The sequence below is a fragment of the Triturus cristatus genome, chromosome 12, assembly GCF_964204655.1.
Source record: "Triturus cristatus chromosome 12, aTriCri1.1, whole genome shotgun sequence".
Taxonomy (NCBI): Eukaryota; Metazoa; Chordata; class Amphibia; order Caudata; family Salamandridae; genus Triturus; species Triturus cristatus.
In genome coordinates this window covers 475673129-475697706 of record NC_140595.1, presented here as the reverse complement: position 1 = coordinate 475697706, position 24578 = coordinate 475673129, and the positions used below count along the sequence as shown (strand labels likewise).

At 41.6% G+C, this 24578-nt stretch overlaps 1 protein-coding gene across 3 annotated transcripts in view; it reads right to left on the bottom strand.

The window, feature by feature from the left end:
• Window positions 1-5704: 5704 nt before the first annotated feature.
• Window positions 5705-24578, bottom strand: part of LOC146776132 (scoloptoxin SSD976-like) — a 291071-nt gene continuing 272197 nt past the window's right edge. For all 3 annotated transcript variants that reach the window (XM_085638128.1, XM_085638130.1, XM_085638129.1), the window contains one exon: window positions 5705-6336. In XM_085638128.1, the coding sequence (XP_085494254.1) occupies window positions 6233-6336 (104 nt within the window). In that variant the 3' untranslated portion in view covers window positions 5705-6232. The remainder of the gene's footprint in view (window positions 6337-24578) is intronic.

Here is a 24578-nt window from a genome sequence, read left to right as displayed (position 1 = left end):
CAGCCTAAATTATGCCTTTGCCTATAATACTAGAACAGCTACGAAATGTGGGTGGTGCATTTCAAATTACAAGCCCTGTACAACAGTATGTTGCTTTGTAAAATCATTGGAGACAAATATTCTTCTCCCATAAACTGTCAGGACATTTTGCTAGAGTTCTTGTCCTAGACTGAGTTACATAGGATGCATACAACCCAATTAAAGTGAAAAATCATATCTTCCTTATGGTACCAGAAACATGATGAAATTTGAAAGGTATATTGATGTTTATTTAGCTAACAAATTGTTTGGCAAGATTATGCCGCTAAATCTTTATTTTATTTCTAGGTTCCTCTGTAAATGGGATGAATACAGATAACCATATACTTGCAGGTGTAGTTATCAAGGGGCCATAGTATCATACACTCATAGCTTCAGCCAGGAGACTACTTTCAAATTAGGGAATAAGCAATTGTTTATGATCATTACAGGCTGGTCAATCTTGTTAACTGTAAGCCCAAATGTGAGGCCTCTTCCTCTGCGGTGCCTTACTACATGGGATCTCTGTTAGACATAGGAAGAAACATTTTTGGAAGAGAGGTTCTTGTCTATCGGTTAAGCATTATGCCACCTTGGAATTACAGGAAAGCACATAGGAAACTTTAGTTGTCTGAGATAAACTATCCTAAGAATGTGGTGTGGTCACATTACTGTAAACCTAGGGGCTCATTACGATGGCGGAGGGACCGCCACCGCCGGGCCGGCAGTGGCGGTCCCTCCACCATCTGGCTCCCATTTCCCCTGCCACTTCAGGATAGCGGGGGAAATGGTGGGCGCAAAGAGCACCCGCCACGCTTCCGCCACAGGCAATCGTTGCGATTGCCTGGCGGAGCAGTTCAGACCGGAAATATGGTGCCGGTGTCTAGCAGGTACCGCCCACCCGATCACAATGCTGGCGTCAGCCAGCCTTTCCATGGCGGTGGAACCGCCATGGAAAGGCTGGCGGAGGCTGGCTTCGGGGGGCCCATTACAGGCCCCCTCTATGGTGGGGGAGCCAGTTGTATGTGGGGGGTACCCATGGTACCCCCTACATTTCCATGCACAAGGTGGCAGGCACCACGCGGTGCCTGCCACGTTGCGCATGGAAATGCACATCATGGCATTCTAACATTGCAAACTGTGCTGCAGCCAGCAGCACCGTCCGTAATGTAAAAAGGCCAAGATGCGCCCGCCATACTGGCGGGCACATCCTAATCGGGCTGGTGGGACCACCGCATGTCAGGCGGGTGGTCCCAGCACTGCTATGATGGTGGGCAGACTGATGTCCGCTCGCCATCATAATTAGCCCCATAGTGTTGGTTTGTAATGTACTATTGCTCCAATCCTGTGCTGAAGTCGTTATAGGACTGAAACTGACTAGTAGATATGAGTGAACCCGCTCCAAAAACTATCCCTTGGCACTTGGCTGCAGTGCGAGACCCCAGTGCCTGGAATTTATGGGGTTTGGTAGCTCTGAGACAAAAAAAGAAAGTCACTACCTATAGTGAGCTCTTTGAACATTTCGACATTTGCCTAGATGTGTGAAAGAAAAATGTAATAATTGTACCTTCAGCTTCCTGAATGTTTTGTAGAAAATAAATTGTGGAAAAACTCATCGTTGGAAAGATTTTCTAACTCCCATTTCAAAGCCAGGGTGTAATGCTCGCACCACCCAATGAAAACATAATGCCAAACTGCTTCTGCGCCTGCTCCACTTGCTGGAAAGATAGTTTTCAACTTTCCCTAGCCTCTCTGACAAAGTGTCCCACAGGATTTACCTGATACCTTGGAGCCTTGGTTGGTATGAGCCTAATGTCTCCGCCAGCTGAAGAGAGGCAAACTCCATTAAAGCCAAAAAGAAAGACCAGATCAAAGTCAAGGGAAAAAAACAGTGCATCAAACAATCTTGCATTGATCATCAGTAATTGAGGGATACGTTTGTCAGAATGAAAGTTTTTTTACTTTTACTTTGATCTCTACACTAATAGACTAGATCTAGCATGAACATTTCTATATACCGTTGTGCCAAAGGCTTCATAAAAGAAGCCTTTTTCTACTAAAGAATAGCAGTTTGAAGGTAACTTTGCTCAAAGGGCCTAAGCAACCACCTCTATTTGAATTAGTGCACTTTCTAGACCTCTCCTTTTTTTGCAAAAGGTCCAGCTGAAACACCCCATAGATTATTTCACCATTTTTTCTTTTTCCCATAAACTTGCATTGAGTTCAACAGGGCCCGTGTTACTAATTGCTTTTATTGGCTTTCAATTGAATGATTAAAACCTTCCTTCACCCATCTGTTTGTAGATAGATGCAAATTTCATTTATGAATTTGTCGTTAACATTACACTCCTTATTTCATAACTCTATTGCCATGTTGAAGCCAAGTATTCTGATACCTGTTTCTCATCATCCTTTTCCTTCTTTTGCATGGTTAGCAACTACTAGATGTCTCTTTATGTCCCATTTTCTGGACTTTAGATTCCTTATTCTTAATGTGGATTTCTTTCAATGAGCTATGTCCTGTAACATCTACTACTTCATTAGAGTAATTCTTGATTTCAGTCCATGCTCATAAATAGTGGGACACTTTCATTGATCTGTCGTCATCAGAATGATAGCTATCATCTAGTAAAAATGGATGAGGTAGCATTGCACACACCAAATAAATTCAAATTTGATCTGCAATTTGATCTGTAAGCATACCAATACTTTCTGGATCAAATTAAGATCACACACACAGGACGTGTTAAGATGATATTAACCATGATAGAAACAAGCTTAATGAACAATACATTTCTATTTGGAAAGGAGATCTTTCACCAATTATGTGGCATTGCCCTGGGATCTCATTTGCACCATGTTATGCAAATGTTGCAGGAAGTAAGGATTTGTGTGGTTAGAGCAACACAAAACACACTTGGAAAAAATAATCCTATGGAGAAGATTCAAAGATGACCCAACAATCACATTGGATAAAACAAAGCAAAAATTCTTAGAACATTCCAGAAGACTCAACAATAATGAGAACAACATCCGATTGACAGGCACAATCATTAAAGAGAGAATAGAATTCTTGGACACTGAGATCTATGTAGAAGCAAGAAAACTGGAAACAACTCTATATAGAAAGGAAACAGTCACTCACAGCAAATTACTTGCAGGCAGTCATTTTGGCAAAACATTCACATAGATCCTCCCCTATGGGTTAATGTTGCAAGGAAAAAATGACAGTTTTACAGAAAAAGAGCCGGCAATGGACACTGAAGCTGTCTTATAGGTTTTCTTAAACAAGAACATTCGAAACGGGTAATGGCAAATGCACTCTGCAAATGAAAGTTAAGAAACAAGAAGATCTACTGGTTTCCAAAACGTTGAAACCAACTTTGCAAAAAAAGACTTAGGGACTGATTACGATGTCAGTGGGACCGACACCGACGTGCTGTCATTGTCGGTCTCACTGACATCCACAACCGCGGTCAGACTGCAGCATTACGATGTGGTCAGTTGGACCACGTTGCCCCAGGGACCGACCAACAGCTTCCATCAGGCTCTAGGAGTCTAACAGAAAGTCAGTTAGATCGCAGTCGCCAGAATGGAGGCGGTGCCTTCTCAGGTACTGCTGTGGGGATTATGATCCACCTTTCCACCAGCCATTTCACGTCAGTTCTTCCAACGTGAAAAGGCTGGCAGAAAGGCTTTTTTGAGACCCCTAGTAGTGGTGCCCCCCCCCCGCATGGGGCCTGTCACAGGGTGCCGGGATGTTTACAAACATGCCTTTTGGCATTGGAGCTTGTGCTGCGGCCCTTTTCCGGGCTGCAGCATAAGTCTCAATGCTAAGAGGCATGTTTCCAACTGCCTCCACGGCGGCCGGATCATAATTAGGAGTGCGGGAACAGACTACCTGTCGGCAGGACTCGTTCCTGCAAAGATGGCGGTAAGACGCTTCTCCGACCGCCATCATAGTCAGACCCTTAATTTTGATTGATCATGTCATATAATAAAAAGAAAATGGGCCAAAACATTGGACATTTCAAAAACATTGGGCTTTCCTCAATGTTGATCCAAAATTTAAAGAAATGATTGGTAATCAACCAGGAACAGCATAACACAAAGCACCCTCGATAGGAGAAATGATCACAAGAAGTCATTTTGTGGAGGCAGAAAATCATTTCCTAGATTGTCAGCAGAGGCTTCGATACGTGCAGTAAATGTCAAGCATGTGAATATGGAAAAGAAATCAAAGAATATGAAGTTAATGGAAACAAATATGTGATCAAACAAAGAATCACATGCAGGAGTACATTTGTGGTCAATGTAATTGAATATCCATGCCATCTAAAATAAATTAATTGTTAACTGTTAACCATTAATTGTTGCCTGTTTGAAGACTATTGTTGTATAATCAGTCAGTTTATTTGTTTGTTTATTTTACTAATTTTTATGTGAATTCTCCAAAATAAACTTACTTACTTACTTAATAAAAAATAGGAAGAACAACTTAGAAATTGCACAAAAGAGTATTGAAACCTGTGTGTGCCATAAAATAAAGATCATACTCATCAGTGGCATAACATAATGAAAGGGTGTATGAATAGAATATGAACTCAGTGCTATACTTCGGAATTGGTGTTGTTAGGAAAAAACATCCATGTGGACATTGTTTGTGAAAATTGCTTCAATTGGAATCTGAATATAGAATAAAGTTAAAAACCATATTCCAATTAGGCTCAGAGTCCAGACAGAATGATTAAGTAAAAGTATAATTGGAATAAAAAAGAATTAAATAACATCAGAATTGGGTTACTGTTGAAAAGGAGAGACTCGAACTTCCAATAACTGTTCGCTGGGAAGTGAGCTAAATTACACTTCAAATGTAGATTTCAAAGACATACAATCCCACTGGAGAGCGTGAGAAAAATCAAAACCCCACTGGCCATGAGATATTAAACCCATTTCTCATTGACATATTGTGCAGAAAATCATGAAAATAAAACTGGAGCCTTCTAGACAATTGATATCAGGTGTGGTTTACCCGAATTAGCCCGGTACCCAATGTAAACAGGGTTGTGCACCACAACAGTAAATCGACACTGGATTCCATTGAAATGTCATAGACGTTCTAGGATATTCAATCATCTATAGTATAAATACGATGACAAAGTCACAGAAGAGATCTTTTAATGTTGAAGTAATTTCTTCTCTCTGCACCTGGCAACAACCCATAATGTAAAAACATGCTCACCACGGACTAGAGCAGTGGCGTAGGTTGGGGGTGTTATCTGTCCACCCCGGGAGGCACTTTTTTGGGAGCGCGGCGAGCACAAGGTAAGTTTTCTTTTTTTTTTTAAATGTATTCGTCGTCGTCTGTCGCCTTCCCCACCAGTCGTCGTCTGTCACCTCCACCCTGCCCCCGCTCTTACCTCTTACCTGCACCAGCTGTCACTGTCCAGCAGATTGCCCCGGGCTGCTAAAGCTCTAGCCACGCCACTGGTGGAAAGGGAACATTTTATTTCAATATTGCAGTTAGATGGGAAGTCTGCTGCAAATAAAGGAGGTTTCCTGTGTCTGCTGTACAGGCAGATAATTTAACATAATCTGGCTATCAAGAACCATCAAAATAGTTACCAATGTAAGTATTCATTCAAAATCAAGTTCTTTCATTCCAAATTTTCAGAAATTCTAAAGATTGCAGTACTATATTTTTTATTGAATTAAATTATCGATCCAAAATTGGAATATTGAGTTCTATTCTGAAAATTAGTAAACGTCAGAGAGTGTTATTTTGGAGTGTTAGGCAGATGGAGATGCCACACGTGTTGCTACTTGCAGCCCCTGTGTTGTAACCAAACTGACCACAGATTTTTTAAATGAGGTTTGGTTAACTTTAGGTTTTGTTGGTTTTGAAATCGAAGCTGGTTGTCCGTGCCCGTTATCAATCAGACATTTCGATTGAGATTTCTAAACAATTATACATTGGTCCATCATTAGGTTCAAAGGTCCACTTCCTGTGACTTCATGTGGAAACGAACATGGAGCATTACTTCTGCTAGTCCAAAGACTTTAGTTGAATGAAGCCACTGTACAGGCCTCTGCAGGAAAACTGTGTAGACACCAATAGTGAGTGAGTGGTTATGAGAGTACTCATCAGATGACCAGAACTCTGATTTTAAAACATAGCTGAGTGTTTGCACGCATGAGCACTATGACATATTTCTCAGTGCAAGTATTTCCGCTCATTTGAGTTGATGATCATCATGAAGGAAAGCCCGAAAAGTGTCAAAATCCAGTTACTTCTGAGTTTCTGTCCAGTAGATATTTCTAGAGGAGAGAGAAAACAAGTTGTGTTATGAATGAGATCTGTATAAACCCTCCATGACACACATTTCTAACAGGAAATTCCATGAGGATTGGATGGATTTACAGCAAATCCCTAATTAACACATTTCTTTTCCACTGAGATTTCTCTGTAGCTTAATGGAGTAACGTGGCTTAACAGCGTACAGATGGGCAACTATTTGCCGTGCTTAATTTGTGCTGGTGATCATAGGTGGTTGGCACCAGCACTCCCCTTCGGGTCCGAGGCTTATTTTTCATGACCAACAGAAAAGCAGAAAAAGAGGGGCAAGAGAAAGACAGGAAAACAGCAAAAAATGGAGAAAGCAGGATAAAAAGAACTTGCAAGAGCGAGATAAACCGACAGGTCACTGGTACGAGCACTCCTTCGTGGGGACCGGTCGCTATTTATCATCATTCAACTTTGACTCAGTGTGAGAGAAAGGCAGAAAAGGGAGAGAGAATGCAGAAGAGAAAAAAGGAAAACAGTGACAAAAGGAGACCGCACTCCTTGTGGTAACAGCACTTCTATGTGGGGACCAGGACTTATCTTTCATCTTCTGGCTTTGACCCAGAGCAACAGAAAGAAAGGCAGAAAAGGGAGACAGAAGAAGGGAGCATAAGATAGGAACACAGTAAGACAGGGAAAAAGCAAGGATGAAATAAACTGCAAGAGATTAAAAAGAGAGGGGGATTGTAGGGTAGAGGAAGAAAGAAGTTTGAGGTGGAATCGAGACTAGCAAGTTTTAGTGTTAGGCAACCCTAACATTAGTTAGTGCTGGCAGCAGGAGCCTACAACAAATAGATACAAAGAAAAACCTTGGCCCTGCACTTAAACTGTTTTCAAACTAATCACTGCCAATTTGCAGAGGTGGAGTGGCCTTTCTGTGAAATACCGGTCAGATCAGCCTTGATTTAAGGCTGGTGATTTTGACAGCACAGCACACAAGTATGTTGTGGATAGCTTGTGGGAGCACTAACGTGAAAATGTTGGGACGAGAAAGTAAAAGATCTTTCAGTCAGAAAGGAACATTCTGTGGCAATTGTGATTAAATAAGCTCCTGTAGCAATTATTGTAAAAAAATCATCCTATGTCGTGCACCATTAAAGGTGTGAATATCTTATACAGCCCTTCCAAACCACAGATGTGCTAGATGCAGATGTCAGCCACAACACCAAATTACGAGATACCTTCCAATGTAACTAACTCCTTCGTTCCAGCCGCCATTTTGGAAGAAGTCTCTGTGCTGGTAGAAGTGTGGCTCACTGGTTAGAGTAGGCAGATCTGGAAGCAGAGGTCAGCCTGGGACCAGGGTTCAATTCCCGGCTTGGCTGGGTCTTGAGTCCATAAATTGTCCATGGACTCGATAATTCTCGCTCCAGTGCATACTTGATTCATGGGTTCACACTCTGCGACTCTGGGCAATAGCTTGCTTAATCTCCACAATGGCCCCTCGCGGCGGGATGCCTGGCTTTCACCTTGTGGATGCCCCTGCTGGGTTATCTCACAGGGGAATACCAGGACGGGTTCCCTAAGCAAGCGCTTAGAGACCGGTTGGTGATTTGCGCTATATAAATATCTGCACATTTACATTTACATTTACCATAAGAAGGAGGCATAACGGACCAGCTGACACAAAAATGAATCCTGGAAATGTTATATCAGCCTTTGTCTACAGCCTTCTGTCAATAATATTGCTTCTAGCTCTTTCTTGATCTTGGTTCTCTTTTCGTATATGTTATCCATCCAAGATCAATAAATTGACCACCACTAAAATGGATACTGGTATTACCTGTTATTCATAGGGCTTATATATGGTGAAAACTGATGAGTGAAGAACTATATAAAGACAAGTGATTATAAATGGCAAGAAATAATTTATAAAAGCTAGTTACTAACATTAATCTGATTCATTCAATATGAGCTTTTTTGTTAGATTATCTGTTTTTTTCACTATCTAAATTGTTACACTGTGGCCCTCATCCTGGCAGCCTCAGTGGCAATCTGAATTCCCAGTAACAGCCCACCCAGTCCCAAACATAAAAACGATGCCAAATAATAGCTGTGCAGGGGGGCCTTGCTTGGCTCCACAATTCAGCACCTCCAGCACCTGGCAGGGGATTTGACCTCCCACCCATAGTCCAGTGCAAAGGAAAGTCACCCATGTTCCAACTAACAGACTTACATGTCCACCATTCAAATTAATTTCATATTTCCCTATACTAATTCTCCACTAATCCTGTTTGGGTTCCGGAGTAGTGTGCTACCCACTGAAAAACGCTTTGACACCTCATCTGGGGAAGCAAGCGCTATATAAATGCAAACCCTTCCCTTTTCTACCCCTCCACTATCCTTTTTCAATGCAAATAAACTCACATGTCCTCCGCTCAAATGAATTTAATATCTTCCTATACTAATTCACCACTGATCCTCTTTGGGTTCTGGAGTAGCGCGCTACTCTCCGAAAAGTGCTTCAATGCCTCGTCCAGGGTAGTAAGCGCTATATAAATGCAATTACAATTATAGCAAAGCGATCTTGAGTGGTGCTCAGCCCAAACGGGCAGCTCTTGCATCCCCCAAACACCAAGTGCACCCATCATTGACCACCATCCCTGAAAAAGTTAGGAGTTACGTTTATAATGCTAGTTGGATCCTTGCCACAGTCCCATCAATAGAGACAGAGTAGGCAGAGTAGGCAGGCCCAGCCACGAGCGAGCACACACAGGCCACAGCCCAAATAGCAGATTTTATGTCAGCCATTGCAGAGATGAATTTCACATAGACATCACCTTATATCAAGCAGTCCTTTCCAATATCGAGAGACACACCTGTCTCACTCCCACTGTTGATTTCCACAAATGTACACACATATTTTTTGCTTTCTCGAGCAGATATTCAACGTGTGGGCCCCTTAGACAGATCAACAAGAAGATGAAGATACAACAGGAGAAAGCTCGGGGAACAACTCAGACTGGAGCAGCGACGACGCAACTAATCCAAGAAGAGGGAGAGGACAATTTAGACGTAACCAAAGAAGAAGAACCAACAATTGGCAAATGCCAAGATATTATGATCAACCACAACTCCCTTTTCAACCTTACGTTCCAAATTTCCAAGGGTGGATGAATCCCTACTTCCAAGGCCCAAATACCATGGGACCCCCAATGAATTTACAACAGCCCCCCCTTTTTTAGGGAGAGGCCAAAACACCCGGAGAGGCAGAAGAAAAGGTATAACCTGGAACGACCAAGAGAGACAAGGGCACACCCGGAGCATGACAAAAGAACAGCCAGGAGCCAGCTCAATGAATCATTGGTAATTAACCTCACGGACACTACCTTAACAACGGATCAAGAAAAAGTCCTCAACAAAGGACTCGGTTTTGTCCCAACACCGACAACAGATATTTTCAAATTGAAATGTGAACTATCTGAATTTTGCAGGAAGATTAAATTAAAGGCGTTCTTTCAAGGAAAAGATAATCACAGACAAGAAAGCGATACCAATCTCAGATCAAAGTCGACTTTTTGTCCACCTTCTCAAATGGTCCCTGTAGAAATCCTAACGTTCGAACAGGCTATCATGAAAGAAATAGATGACATAAAACCAACCAGGAAACCTTTTGTGAACATCACACGGCAAGAAAAAAAAGCAATCAAAGAACTGAGTCAGAACACCAACTTAGTTATAAAACCAGCTGACAAAGGGGGTGCCATTGTCCTCCTAAACAAACAAGGATACAACGACCAATGCTTGACACTACTTGCAGATACCAAATTTTACCAACAACTCACTGAAGATCCAACCAAAAGATTACAGAAGACTATTGAACTCATGGTGATAGAGGCGGAGACCAATCAATGGATTTCTAAGCATGAGGCCGAATACCTCAGAACTAAATCACCCAGAACACCATACTTTTATTCACTGCCAAAAATCCATAAAAACAAATCACCACCACCAGGACGCCCTATAGTCTCAGGGATTGGATCGGTTCTTGAACCACTATCACAATTTGCAGATCAATTCCTGAGACCAATAGTACAGAAAACGCCCACCTATTTAAAAGATACTAGAGATCTCCTCAACATGTTATTAAATGTAACATATAATGAGGAAACAATGCTCTTAGTGGGTCTCGACGTGGAGAGCCTTTATACAAGCCTACCACAACAGAAAACTCTGGAAACCCTAGAGGACATTCTCTTCACCCAAGACTGGCAATATCGAACACCGAGACATTTTGTCTTGGAGTGTTGTAAGATGGCCCTGACTGAGAATTTTTTTGAATATGAAGGGACCCTCTACGACCAACGACACGGTACTTCCATGGGAAGCACATTTGCTCCTAGTGTAGCAGGGCTGTACGTCAGTACTTTTGAACAACAATGGGTACAAAACCCAGCCAATCCCTTCCTAGACCAGATGAAGTTCTGGCGAAGGTATATTGACGACATCCTACTAATCTGGGAAGACACACAAGAAACACTAGAGGACTTCATGACTTGGATCAATACAAGAGATGAGTTCCTTAAGTTCACTTATTCTTCAAACAACAAGAAAATAGACTTCCTGGATGTCACTATTTTCTCTGAGAACAACACTCTACAAACAAAAACTTTTTACAAACCAACAGCTAAAAACAGCATTCTGTCATATAACAGTTATCATCCCAGACCGCTGAGGGAAAACTTACCCTACAGTCAATTTTTACGATTGAAACGAAACTGTAGCAAACTAACAGATTATAAATCCCAAGCAGCAACTCTGGAACACAAATTGGAACTCAGAGACTACCCCTTGAAGATCATCAAAAAATGCCAAAAGAGGGCAAGGAATCAGCCTAGAGAGAGCCTACTTGAATCAGTTCAACGAGAAGACCCAGTTGATTTACTGACATGTGTAACCACTTATTGCACACTCACAAATACTGTGAAGAAAATAATCAACAAAAATTGGAGAATTTTAACATCTAATAACCTAGACTGGCCCAAACCACGTTTTGCCAACAGACGAACGCAGAATATCAAAGACATTCTTGTACATACAAGACCTATAACCACCAAACAGGAAGTAACTGTAACTACTCTCTGGAATTGCAAACCAGTAGTAGGACACTATCCATGCGGATCATGTTCAGTCTGTAAACTCATGAAAACAACGAAGACACTCCAACTTCTACCCAATCTCACTTGGACATTACGTCACCATACGAACTGTAACACCACACATGTAATTTACATGATCGTATGTCCCTGTGGTCTCAAATACATAGGGATGACCTGCCGAAAAGTAAAGGTCCGTATCTGCGAGCACAGGAGTAATATAACTTGTAAACGCATCACCACATAAATGAGCAATCATTATATCGAACAAAATCATGACCCTGATGACCTAAAATGGGTAGTCCTGGAGACTTTGAAAACCAAACCCTACAACGCAGAGAAGATTCTTTATGAAAAAGAACAACGTTGGATTTATCGTCTCCACACAGACACAGAAGGGATGAACGATAATGTCCCATGGCATACTCTCTCTTGAAAAAAGTCAGAATTCCTAAGCATAATAGCCTCTTTGGAAATATATCTCCACGACAACTGTAGTCTGTCTTCCATGGGTATCAAAAGGAATTCATTTGTATCTCTGAGCCAGTCAATTCAAATGAGTGAAAACTGGGCTCTTACCTGACCAAACAGCCCTTTCTTCGAACAAAATATCAATGCTAACCACTGTTAGCAAAAACATAATTGAATCCAAAAACAGACATTTGCGAGAGAACATCATCGATAACTCTTACAAGACTTACTGGGGACTTTGCAATTATTATGCAGATTACACACATCTAATTAACATAAAGTATAGTCTCAGCCTGATAATAGAATAAAAGATAACATTAATTAACGATTTTATTAACCCCACTGGAAAGACTACAATAATGAGCGAGATTTAAGAACCATTAACACCACGCCAACCATTGATGCCAACCACTTATACAACAGTCCCTTGTTACTTTTCATTATGACCGGGATGATAAACGAGCCGAGACCGGCACCCGCGTCATACGGAGCACCGTAGCTAGAGGCAGCACAAGCAGATTACGAAGAAGTAACGGGTGAGAACCGCGAACAAGCGGACCTTTCGGAAGACTCCACAGAGTTCCAAGTAAGACGCGTTAATCTTTATTCTCTCCCCTAGAATGAACTTAACATTCTAGAGCCTGCCGGTGACTCCATGAGGCGTATTGACCAAGCGCTTAAGGTAATGAACATCACCAAACCGCATGACTAAATGAGATCGCTATATGTCTCCCATGCCTCACAACAGTTTGTTTTTGGTTTGTTTATCGTTTTGTCACTGTGTATGCTAATACTATCTTGTTGCACTTTTGACAATAATCCTTCACGCAATTAGAGAATAACCACTATCTAAACAGATAATAATTTTTCCCTCTTTTCTCAGTCGAAAAACATCCACTTTCCCATTTCCGTAATTGCAAAAAAGAGCGCGTGAAAAGTACAGAACAAGCTGTCCTTGCACTTCCTGATATTAACCTGTTTTGAGAGATAATTGACCCACTCCATGAGTAAAATTACATTAAAAGCGTCCTATCATTGACTTACCGTCACGAGGGTCTTATCGACAAAGCCCTTTCCTATTAAACTCATCTCATTTACATGTTCGGCAGTTACTAACGATATTCATGACATACTAGAGATGCACAACCTAAACATGAACCACTCGACAATTTGGATGTACAAGATAGAAATGCCCCTATCTTCCGATAAATGAGACAGGAAACTTGAGTTTTCAGTCTATCATTGATATCGACAAGTCACTTGACACCAAGAGGAATGTGTATGATTGAAGAGCATGTGTACATCGATATAATGAATCTGAGATAATTAAACTTGTAATTCTGCAATTTTAAACCGCACTACCATGTTAGCTTTCTTCTTTTCTCACTATTAATCACGCGTACAATAACGCGCTATACTATCCCAATTCGGAAGTTTAAAAAACGCTGTTTCAGCTATTCTCTAATTAAAACATTACATGGGAAAACATCCCATGTTATATAGTAATGTCTTTCTTTTCCTCCTAGGTACAGATACTATTGATCTGACCTCTCATAATTGAGAGTGGTGAGTTCACCATTCTGTGCAGAACAAAATAGTTTCTACACACACAATCCGGTCCTGACGAAAGCCCCAAGACTGTACAGAGGGCTGAAACATGTTGACCAATGACCAATCAGAAGTGCGTACGATAAGTTACTCATTCTAAACGCACGACCTCACTTTTTAACTTCCCAATCACTGCCTCCGAATAAATTATTGAGGTTGAAAGTGACTTAGGGATTTTATCATTTCTTTCACTTCACCACGAGCACATATTCACTCTTATCTCTGACCACTACTGTTAGTACCAAAAAGGTCTTCCTCCAGGTGGAGGTCAGCATTTTACAAGAAAATGACCCTATGATGATGCTGAAACAGTACACTAATGGCGGAAAATGAAAATATACCGCCCTCGACCTGTGTAGATGTATGAGGGTCTTTTTATGACGGAAACAACCGACAAGACCTTGGTAACACAGGACAAGTGGTCCATTCTATTTTGATTCATAATCTAACGTTTGGAAGCCGGATGGACCTCAGCTTCTTTTTCCCTCTCTCTGATTATAATATACCCCTTAGACTAGTCCATAGACACATATTAAAGTCAATGGCGTGGTTAATTAATGAGTGTGCTCGACCGCACAATATGGGGAGGGCGATCACGATCACTCGAGGCACGCCCAGTGCGTTTTCCCAAACTCGTCTGATTTTATGGTTCATCAACATAAAATTGAGTTTTGTGGAAGAGCAGTCAAGGTTATTAAGATGGCGTTTTTGCTGTCAGAGAAAAAACAAGGCCCCATTGGTGACCATTAATGTTTTATTAATCACATTTAAAGGGCTACAAGCATTGAAGATCAGCCTTCATTCTTTCATTCCTACAATAGATCTGAATCTTAAATATCATTTTCACTTTGTTAATGCATTTGCCACTGTGCTCGTATTTTTCTGATTTCTTTGCATCGGTCATGGGATGTGTGGGCGAGCACCTTCCTTGGGTATCATTTCTAAACCTTGCATAAGCCTTTCTCATACTTAAGAAAGCACAGAATAGTACAAATATATGAAGTTTTTATAAATTGACATTCTGTATGCATTATTCCATTGTTTTAGTGTAAGCCCCTGTAATTCTGCAGTTCCACAAGAATATTTAAAATTTTCATAGAATTTATCATGCACAAAAGAATCTGATGCCTTCAGATTCCCGATGTAATCAGCACACAGATTAACTCGGTGGATTGTGTCTTGTGAATATAGTGTGTCATAAAACAGGCACGCCTCTTTGGTTTTAAAACACATTTCATTAATCTCCTAGGTCTGCACAACAATTCACAAGTTGCACATTTTTATTTTCATGTCTTATTACTGAAAATAAAAATTGTCAACAAATAAACAATTAACCACTGTGTGGCTATATTATTGTCTTCATTTACGTTTTTAAAGTACCGGGGCATCCTGTTTTAGGATATTAACGTGGGATTTCAAGTGTCCTTATATTGTTTGAAAGTATTTCTGTTCAGAACCCTTGTTTCTCAGCCTTACACCAGTAGGGTTACATGTCAGGGGGTTGTGGGCGCTTATAATACAATTTATTTTCAAGGAATATTCAACAGCCTCAATCTAGTGCACATCATAGAAATTAAAATTGCATTACATAGCACTTACTACCCCTGATGTAGCATTAAATCACTCTACGGCGAGTAGCACACTACCCACGTGCCCAAAGTTAGTGCTGAGTCCATTGGTTATTGGGGCTAAGGAAACCCTCCAATGCATTGCAGTGTCTTTGTGGTACATTAGTGACTTACATGTGACCATTAGAGGGAGCTCTGTGAGAAGCAAATAATAAAAAAAAAAGCTTCAAGACAGACTGGCACCACATTTAGAGTAATTATATGAACCGTCACCATAATATATCAGGCATATCATGCCAAGATCTGAATAAGGCCCATAGTTATTAGAATAGGCAGCAGAAATGCTTAAAATCAAGCTTTCTTTTAACTAGAAGTGAACTCGATATTGATGAACTGTGCACAATGAAATTTAGAAGCTTGACATTAATATGACATGCTTAGAAATATTCGTCATAACTGCAGAATTTTCCTAGGTTAACAAATGTATTAAATTTGCCAGGAAACATATTATTGTAATAAATAAACTACCTACTGTCTCCATATTTCACATAATGCTAGAATAGTATAGTTGTACATTTTAAAACAGAATTTCTTGGTCGTGTTGATGAAATGTGTTACTAAACAGTGTTTTTGCAAGTTGGTGTTTCTCTTCTTTAGCATAGTTTCTTGCTTACGCAATGAAACATTTAACATTAGAAGGTTAAACTTTGTTCGATGCCTATGGGAACAGGGGCTTATGAATTGAGCAGCTACATACGTAAGATGTCTGTAACATACCTAGTGATAAAACTTTGCAAGCTCCATGTTATTTCATGGAAAAGGAAGAGCTGAACTCACTCTCAGACCAATGCTACTGCCTGTTTGGATCTGAAGAAGGAAAGCCTGTTACAATGTCTACAACATCATTTTTGCCTTTTAATATTAGTGCGTGTTCCTAGTTAGAGACTTGGAGACTAGAAATGAGAAGCTGAAAGCCAGAGCCATTTTCTCTTGTCCTTTTCTGACAGTTGTGGCTACTGCTGAGGCTGTTCATCCCTTGTTTTCCTATTGAGGCTCGATTTTTACAGATTGCTACTGCAACTGTAATGTTTATTTCCTCAAATTATTGAGACTCGGCTCGGCATGGGAAGTTCTGCTTCTTTAATGGGATTTTAAGCTCAATGCTCTCTTTATCTTACTCCTTTCCTTTGAACTTGAACTCTTCATGAGTTCTACTAACTCTAAGGGCCAGATGTACACAGCTTTTCTGAGGTAACAAACAGCCCGATTCACAGAATCGGCCATTTGCAACAACAAGAAATCATTTTTTTAATGTACAAAGGTCCTATTTGCGTTTTGTAAAAATGGATTACAGATTTGCACATTGGGTTTATGATTCAGTATTAGGAAGGGGCATGTTTAGGGCATCCCTTCCTAATACCGAATTGCAGTGGCATGTGTGAATGTATTGCAACTGAAATGTGGTCACAAAGCATGTGCATTTGACCACATACTTCAAGAAGGTGGCAGCCAATTCACAAATGGGAAGGAGTCTCCCAAGACCGCTTCCCTTTGTGAATGTGTGGAATTCTTTTTTTAAGAGCAGGCAGTGGTCCCACAGACCACTACCTATCTTAAAAAATGACCAAAATAGACGCAGTTCTAGCTGCGGTGGAGAAACTGAGCGCCTATAAAATTTACAAAGTAGCCCTTGATCTAAACCTCCTGTACGCCGAGCATCGTAAGCTTACTGACAGAACATCCACGCTGGGAGCAACAATGGCGGAAATCTCCCCACAGGTGCAGGCCACTATAAAAGCGCCTTAAGGATCTTACAGCCCGTGTAAACTTCTTCGAGAATCGATTCGAAGACTTAGAAGGCCGATCCAGGCGAAACAACGTACGCATTGTAGGCCTAACAGAGGATGAAGAAGGAAGGGTTGCAACGGCACACACAGAGAGTTGGATCCGTAGTCTGTTGCCAGAGGGATCACTGTCACAACACTTTGTTATAGAATGGGCGCACAGAGTGCCAAACAGCCCCCCACCACAAGGAGCAAACCCACGGTCTTTCTTGTTCCATGCACTGAATTATAAGGACTGGGACACAATTCTACAGGGAACCAGGAAGCTACAGAACTCACAAGGCTCAGAAACATTGCCCTAGGTCACTCCTCAGACTGCGGATGGCATAATATAACACACTATACTCTGGTTATTGGATTAAACCCACGAGACTTCAGCAACGAATATGCAAGTCTAAAGGGACTTCAGATTTGTTGCCACATATCTTGGCTGCTAATTATTATAATGTTTGAGGGCCCCCCGCTTTTCTCATGCCATGCACAATGTATATTGACTTATGCTGATTTCAGAGACTGTTGCCATGTGCTGCCAGGTGAACTGCCTTGTCCGATGAGGCGGCAAATGCAATAACCTATGAGGCCCCGGTATATGCCTTTCTTATGATACGAAGGGGAGATGACATGTTTCTCACGCCTACTGGCATACATTGTCTGGGTAACACTACCCCCTTGCCACTGACGATGTGTCTATTTGTTCTAAGGTTTGGACGACTGCTCGTTGCATTCTCGCCCTTTTGGCATTATATGTATTTTTGTGTTTTTTTATTCATTTAGTTACCCGTCACACATCAGGTCAACACAGCGTCCAAACTGACCCAGTAGCAAGACACAAGACACCCCCACCCCCAGGCCATACCACACACACTACTGTCATCCGCGGACCCCACATGAGACATGGGCTTACTTTCTCACCTGCAGCATGACGCCAACTAAGATATGTACCTGGAACGCAAGGCAGATACATACTCCCTCCCATAGATATCTGATTTACTCATTTCTTAAGCAGCACTAAGTCCAAATAGCTCTTTTACAAGAGACGCACCTAGCGGGTCTGAGTCAAGGAACCTACAGAGGAGATGGATGGGGCAACTATGCACCACGGGCTATTCAGCATATGCCAGAGGTACACTAATTTGGGTTAGGCCAGGCACCCCATTTAATATAGAAGAATCACTTATAGACACAGATGGCCAGCACGTCATAGTGAAGGGCAGGTTGAATGGCAGGCCAATTGTAATAGCATCGATATGCATGTGATTTCGCTCTACGCAGACGATCTCCTGCTGTACCTTAGGGATTTACGCAACATACCTAACACCATAGCAGAAATACTAGAGAAATTTGTCCGATAGATAGATAAGATAGATAGATAGATAAGATAGATAAGATAGATAGATAGATAGATAGATAGATAGATAGATAGATAGATAGATAGATAGATAGATAGATAGATAGATAGTAATTATGTAGAATATAATTATGTGGCACTGAGTGTTTTTGTGTGGAGTGTATGTTGATTTTAGTGCTGTGTAATTATGTGGCATTGAGTGTTATTTTGAGTGTATCTTGCATTGTTTGCATTGTAATTAATTGGGACTGAGTGTTATTTGGAGTGCATGTGGCATTGAGTGTAGTGTAATTATGTGGTGTGTAATTATTTGGCGCTGAGTGGTATTTGAAGTGTATGTGGCATTGACCGCTGTGTAATTATGTGGTGTGTAATTATGTGGCTCTGAGTGGCATTCGGAGTGTATGTTGCATCGAGTGCAATGCAATTATGTGCTGTGTAATTATGTGGCCCTGAGTGGTATTTGGGGTGTATGTTGAATTTAGTGGAGTGTAAATATGTGGCGTGTAATTATCTGGCAGTAAGTGGCATTTGCAGTGTATGTTGCATTGAGTGCAGTGTAATTATTTGGCGTGTAATTATGTGGCACTGAGTTGTATTTGGAGTGTATGTTGCCTCTAGTGAAGTGTAACAATGTGGTGTGTAATTATGTGGCTCTGAGTGTTATTTGGAGTGTATGTTACATTTAGTGCAGTGTAATTATGTGGTGTATAATTATGTGGCACTGTGTGGTATTTGGAGTGTATGTTGCAATGAGTGCAGTGTAATTATGTGGCATGTAAATATGTTGCACTGAGTGTGATTTGCAGTGTATATTGGATTGAGTGCAGTGTAATTACGTTGTGTCTAATTATGTGGCTCTGAGTGGTATTTGGAGTGTATGTTGCATTGAGCGCAGTGTTATTATGTTGCGTGTATTTCTGTGGCATTGAGTTGTTTTTGGAGTGTATGTTGCATTGAGCGCAGTGTAATTATGTGGAACTGAGTGCTATTTGGATTGTATGTTGCATTGAGTGTAGGGTAATTATGTCACATGTAAGTAGGTGGCATTTACTGGTATTAAGAGTGTATCTTGCAATTAGTGCAGTGTAATTTTGTGATGTGTAATTATATGGCATTGAGTGTTATTGTTTTAGGGGTTTGTCGTATTGTGTGCATTGTAATTATGTAGCATATAAATATGTGGTGCTGAGTGGTATTGTGTGGAGTGTGTGTTGCATTTAGTGCAGTGTAAATCTGTGGTGTGCATTTTTTTTGCGTTTATTATTTTCACGTTGGAAGTAACTTACTCCATATGTGCTGTAAAAATCAGACTGCAGTAGGGGGTTTGGGTGTTTTGAATGTCGCAAGAAACCTCAAGGATGGAGGCGGTGTCTATGTGCGTTAGTGTTTCCCTCTTGCCTGTGGCTTTATTCCAGCTAACACGTCCGAAATGCAAATAGATTAATCATGCAGGATGCCTCGTTTCCCCCGAGTGGCGCCTCATGTCTGTCCCCCCTGTAACGCTATAGACTGTTCCGTTGCTGCTGCAAAGGTTTGTGAGTTAATATGCTCATGTTTAGAGGCAGGAGAAGTTACCTAGTAGTGTAGGTAAAAATGAAATTCCCAAAAAGAATGGGCAATGTATGTGTTGATAACGCACCACATTTTTTAATTAGCTGTGTGGTGAAAAAGCTGCCTTTGGAGAAGGTCAAAATGGGCCGACAGCAGTATGGAATTTGTGGCCATTGCATGCTTGTGTGTGTTGTAATGGTGTTTTTGCAGCATTTTGAATGTGTCGCAACACAGCTAGGTGCTTTTGAGTGATTGCTCCTACTTCTATTTTGTTTTAGTCAACTTAGTTGTGATGCTGGTGTCTGTGCAAATATGTAGATGTTTTTGAAAGTTACATTGGGTAAGTGTGTCCTGTAGGGCCAGTGTGACATCTGTGTGTGTGTAAATACAGTAATGGGGCCGGATACCTCTAGTTTTGCCCGAGTGGCACCTCACGCCTGCTTCCCTTGTAACGCTTTTCCATTTTTTTTTCTCATTAAGTTGTACGTTTAAAGCAACTTACACCACCTGGGCAGAAATAGGCAGACTGCAGTAGGGTTTCCCATTCCCAACGTTTAAGTTTAAAGCAACTTATTGCACATGGTCAAAAATAGGCAGACTGCAGTCGGTGGTTTGGGGGGTTTGAATGTCACAGGAAACATCAATTAAGAAGGCGGTGTCTATGTACGTTGTTGTTTCCTTCTTTATTTTTTCGCTAACATGTTTAAAATGTTAATTGAGTATTTAGGCAGGATGCCTCTGTGTTTGCCAGAGTGGCGCCTTATGTCTGTTTCCCCTGTAACGCTATACAATGTTCCATTGGCGAATAAAATTATTTGGTTTGAATTCCATGTTTAGAGGCAGGAAATGTTATTTAGCAATGCAGGTAACGTAGAAACTCCTTTAAAAGACTGCCCAATGTATGTGTTGTTAACACACCACATTTTATTTATCTAGCAGTGTAGTTAAAAAAAGTTCTGGCTGGAACGTTTGAGGGCAGCAGTGCGTGTTACAAGCTTGCTTTGAAGAAGGTCATGCAGTGCCTAGAGTGGACCAGATGGTCCTGTTTATGTCCTACAGAGCGCGTCTGAAGTGGGAGCAGATGAAGTGATTGGGGGTGAGGGGGTATGCAGCCTGTTGTGCTTAAGCCTGTAAGAACGGATTGCATGGCGGCACAATGCACGTGATTGAGCGCGTGCTCGCCATGCAATCCATTTGTGGGAGCACTTTGAAATGCCCCTCCTACTAGAGGCTCGCATAGTGATTGCGTAAACGCAATAGCTAGGCGAGACCTAAAAAACCATTACAAATGCATTTTTTTATTGTAACATGAAGCGTACATAGGCCTTTAGGGCATATGTGCACTTACATGTGCACTAGGAAATTCGGGGTGCCTTCAGGGGAGCCTTAAGCCCAGAGGTGCCCTTGGCTTTGCATTTCTTAATTTGCAATTTCCTATTATGAAATCGCAATTTATAAAATGCAAATCATTTCCTATTTCGCCCATAGGTGGGAATGCAATGGCATTTCCTATTTGCAATTCTATTCCTAATCTGTAGGAATCGCTATTAAGGAATCGCAAATTTTTTACATATAATTTTGCATTTGTTAAATAGCGATTCCTGCTGAGTCGCTATTTAAAAAATGCAAATGGGAACCTTAGTACATACGGCTCTTAATTTCTTTATATTTGTGGCATATTTGTATAGACCCTCTAATTACAATGCTTGTGCAGTGGGATCTCGAGTGGTCTTCCTTTACAAGTGTCTGGTGTTGGTTTCTAGTGCAAGCATTTGCCTTCTCAGTACCTTACATACACCACATGTTGTTTTATTATAATGAACCCTAATCACCACTTTTAACGCTTCACAGTCTGTCAAGTGTCACTCACTGTGCTCTCATTCTCTATAAAGAGCATACTATTCTATCTTTAATTGTACCTTTGAATCCAGGGCCTGCCGTCTACCTTCATGGCTTGCAGCTGCCATGTAAGTATTACTGATTTAATACATCCCCAACACAGCATTATAAGTAATAGGTTATGGTTGAACACAGTGTTTCCCTCCCAAGTACTCTGCTTGATGGCTTGAGGATGTAAGTTGACTTGTGCACAATAGCCTACATAGATGGACATTTTGGGCCACATGTACAAAGCTTTTTTAAGCTGGCAAACATCCAGATTCGCAGAATTGGGCCATTTGCGACCTGCAAAAAGCATTTTTAAATGTACAATGCCCTAATTGCGATTCAGTAAGCTATAACCGAACCGTGGTGGCTCCTCCGCTTTGGCGGAGGAGCGTCGCCCCACTGCTTTTGAGCAGTGCAAAGCATGAAACACAAAATGATAACTTTGCGTTATTATAATTTTATTCTTCGTGCTGCTTTGCGGGTGGGCGGGGCTGCTGTGCCCTGGGAGCAGGGCAGGGGAGAAGTGGTTTGCCCACTCCTAAGTGTGCAATGACTGGTCGGCCCTCTAGGGCCACTCAAACCAGCCATGTGCACTTTCCCTGTTCTCCATGCAGCCTGCATTACAGCCTGCATGGAGAACATGCCCACTCCTCCAGCATTGCAGTGTTGTGATTGGTCAGTGGGGCCTGGCTGTGCTTCCTGTTCGAGGGGAGCAGGAGCAGAGACGCGGGACTGGCAGCAAGTAATATTTTTTTCTATATTGCGCACTCAACCCCCCCTCCCCGCACCCTGCCGTGCAACTCCCCCCACCCCGACACCCATGAGCCATGCCGGACGCCACTGTTACCGAATAGCAAATTGGGTTTGCAAGCGCTATTAGGAAGTTAGGAAGGGGTGTGCCAAGGGCGTACCTTCCTAATAAGGAGTCACAGATGCATGTATGAATATTAATGTGGTCGCAAAACATTCATACTTTACCTACTCCGTGAAAGAGGTGGTAACCCATTCACAAATGGGAAGGGGTCCCCAAGGGACTCTTTCCCCATTGTGAATGTGGACGCATTCATTTTTTCAGAGCAAGCAGTGGTCCCATGGACCACTGCCTACTCTTATAAAATGAAAAGGTAAGTTTTAATTTTTCTTTTTTACATACATCCTGTTTTTCTTTAAGGAAAACAGGCTGCATTTCAAAATAAAAAAACTGCTTTATTTAAAAAGCAGTCACAGACATGGTGGTCTGCTGAACCCAGCAGGCCACCATCCCTGTAATTGCTAGCCATTTCCAATGGGTCTCATATTGTGACCTGCCTCATGAATATTAATGAGGCAGATCTCTTGCGACCCACTGAGAATTGGAAACAGTGTAAAACACACTGTTGTACATAGCTGTTTGGGATTTCCTAATAGCAAAAATTCTCTATTAGGAAATCGCAAAAGGAAGTCTGGTTATTTGTTCATTCTCTGCGAAGTAAAATGATTACTCTCTATGTTCAGATTACACATTTACCATGTGTCTGCCAGATCCAAATTAGACCTAATTTTCAACATTGCTTTGAACTTTCTAACTACTGGAGACTTTGATAGTGGCAGGTGTAATCTATCTAGTTGTACGTCTACACTGTCTACAAGCCACCACCGCAGCTTTTGGGGTGGTGTCAGGGACTAAAGTGATGATAAAGGAGAGCTCGTTCTTGACAAGGACAGAGTAATTCTGGAGGACGGAATTAGTATACACAAGACATTGCCTGAAAGGTGGGAAGTAGAAGGACAAGCCAGAAGTTGTGGACTGGAGCAGGTTGGAACAGACTGGGATCGAGACAATGGAAATGAAAGGAATAATGCTTGCCAAGGCAAAACTATACAAGCAAAGCATACACTACAATAGAAGGAAATGTGACAGTATAAACAGAAGAACAATAGACAAACTACCATAAATAAGATTTTTTTCTTCTTGGAAAGTGATCTTGCTCTGAGGGTATAAGATTATTTAAACGGCAAAGAGCAGTTAATCTCCTGTCTCCTGGGAACACATACAGCAGCTCTAATGGAGGAAGAGCACTGGGCAAGTCTCAGTGCAAAAAGCACAAAGCCTCAGAATAATACTGGCAGTCATAATAATAATAATATTAATAATGAAAACGATAATAATAATAACAATAATAATATATATATTTAAATATAATTACCAGAGAGAACAAAAGGTAATAGAGCAGGAAGTGGGCTCAGGGAAAAGCAGGACCAGATTACAACAAAAGGGGCAGGACTGAACTCAAAGTCTGCAGAAAGGAAAGGAGAACAGTTAAATCCAAGAAAGGGAAGATACAAAAAATAGACAGGTCCCAGGATGTTTGTTTTTGGTTCAGGGAAGGCCTGGCTTGGCAGTTCGGGCTGGACTGTTCCCAAGAGACACAGCGTCAAGGCTGATTTGCATATAGCTGGGTCTGAACTGAGGTGGCTAAGTGAGCTAAAGAACGATGATGGATTCAACCCATTTCTGTGACTAGGGGAGAGTGTCTGAAAAGTTTCAGTGCTCCGTCCATCATCTCCTTGTATTTGCTTTGTTCACCCTAAGTTGGCAGGGTATGACCAGACGTGGGTCCCATGCTCACTTTGCCACTGGATTCAAGCTAGTCTGGCTGATGAGTGGTGTTACCCCAAAACCGGTCCCAGGAGCGCTCCATCCATCATCTCCTTGTATTTGCTTTGTTCTCCCTGTGCAGGTGATCTTGGTGTACGGTGTGATGTCCCCTCACCCAGCAGGGTGACTAGCCAGCCTTGGCACCCCAGGCCTGGTCACAGGTAGGCGTCTTACAGAGCTTCCCCTTCTCACACATCCCATCT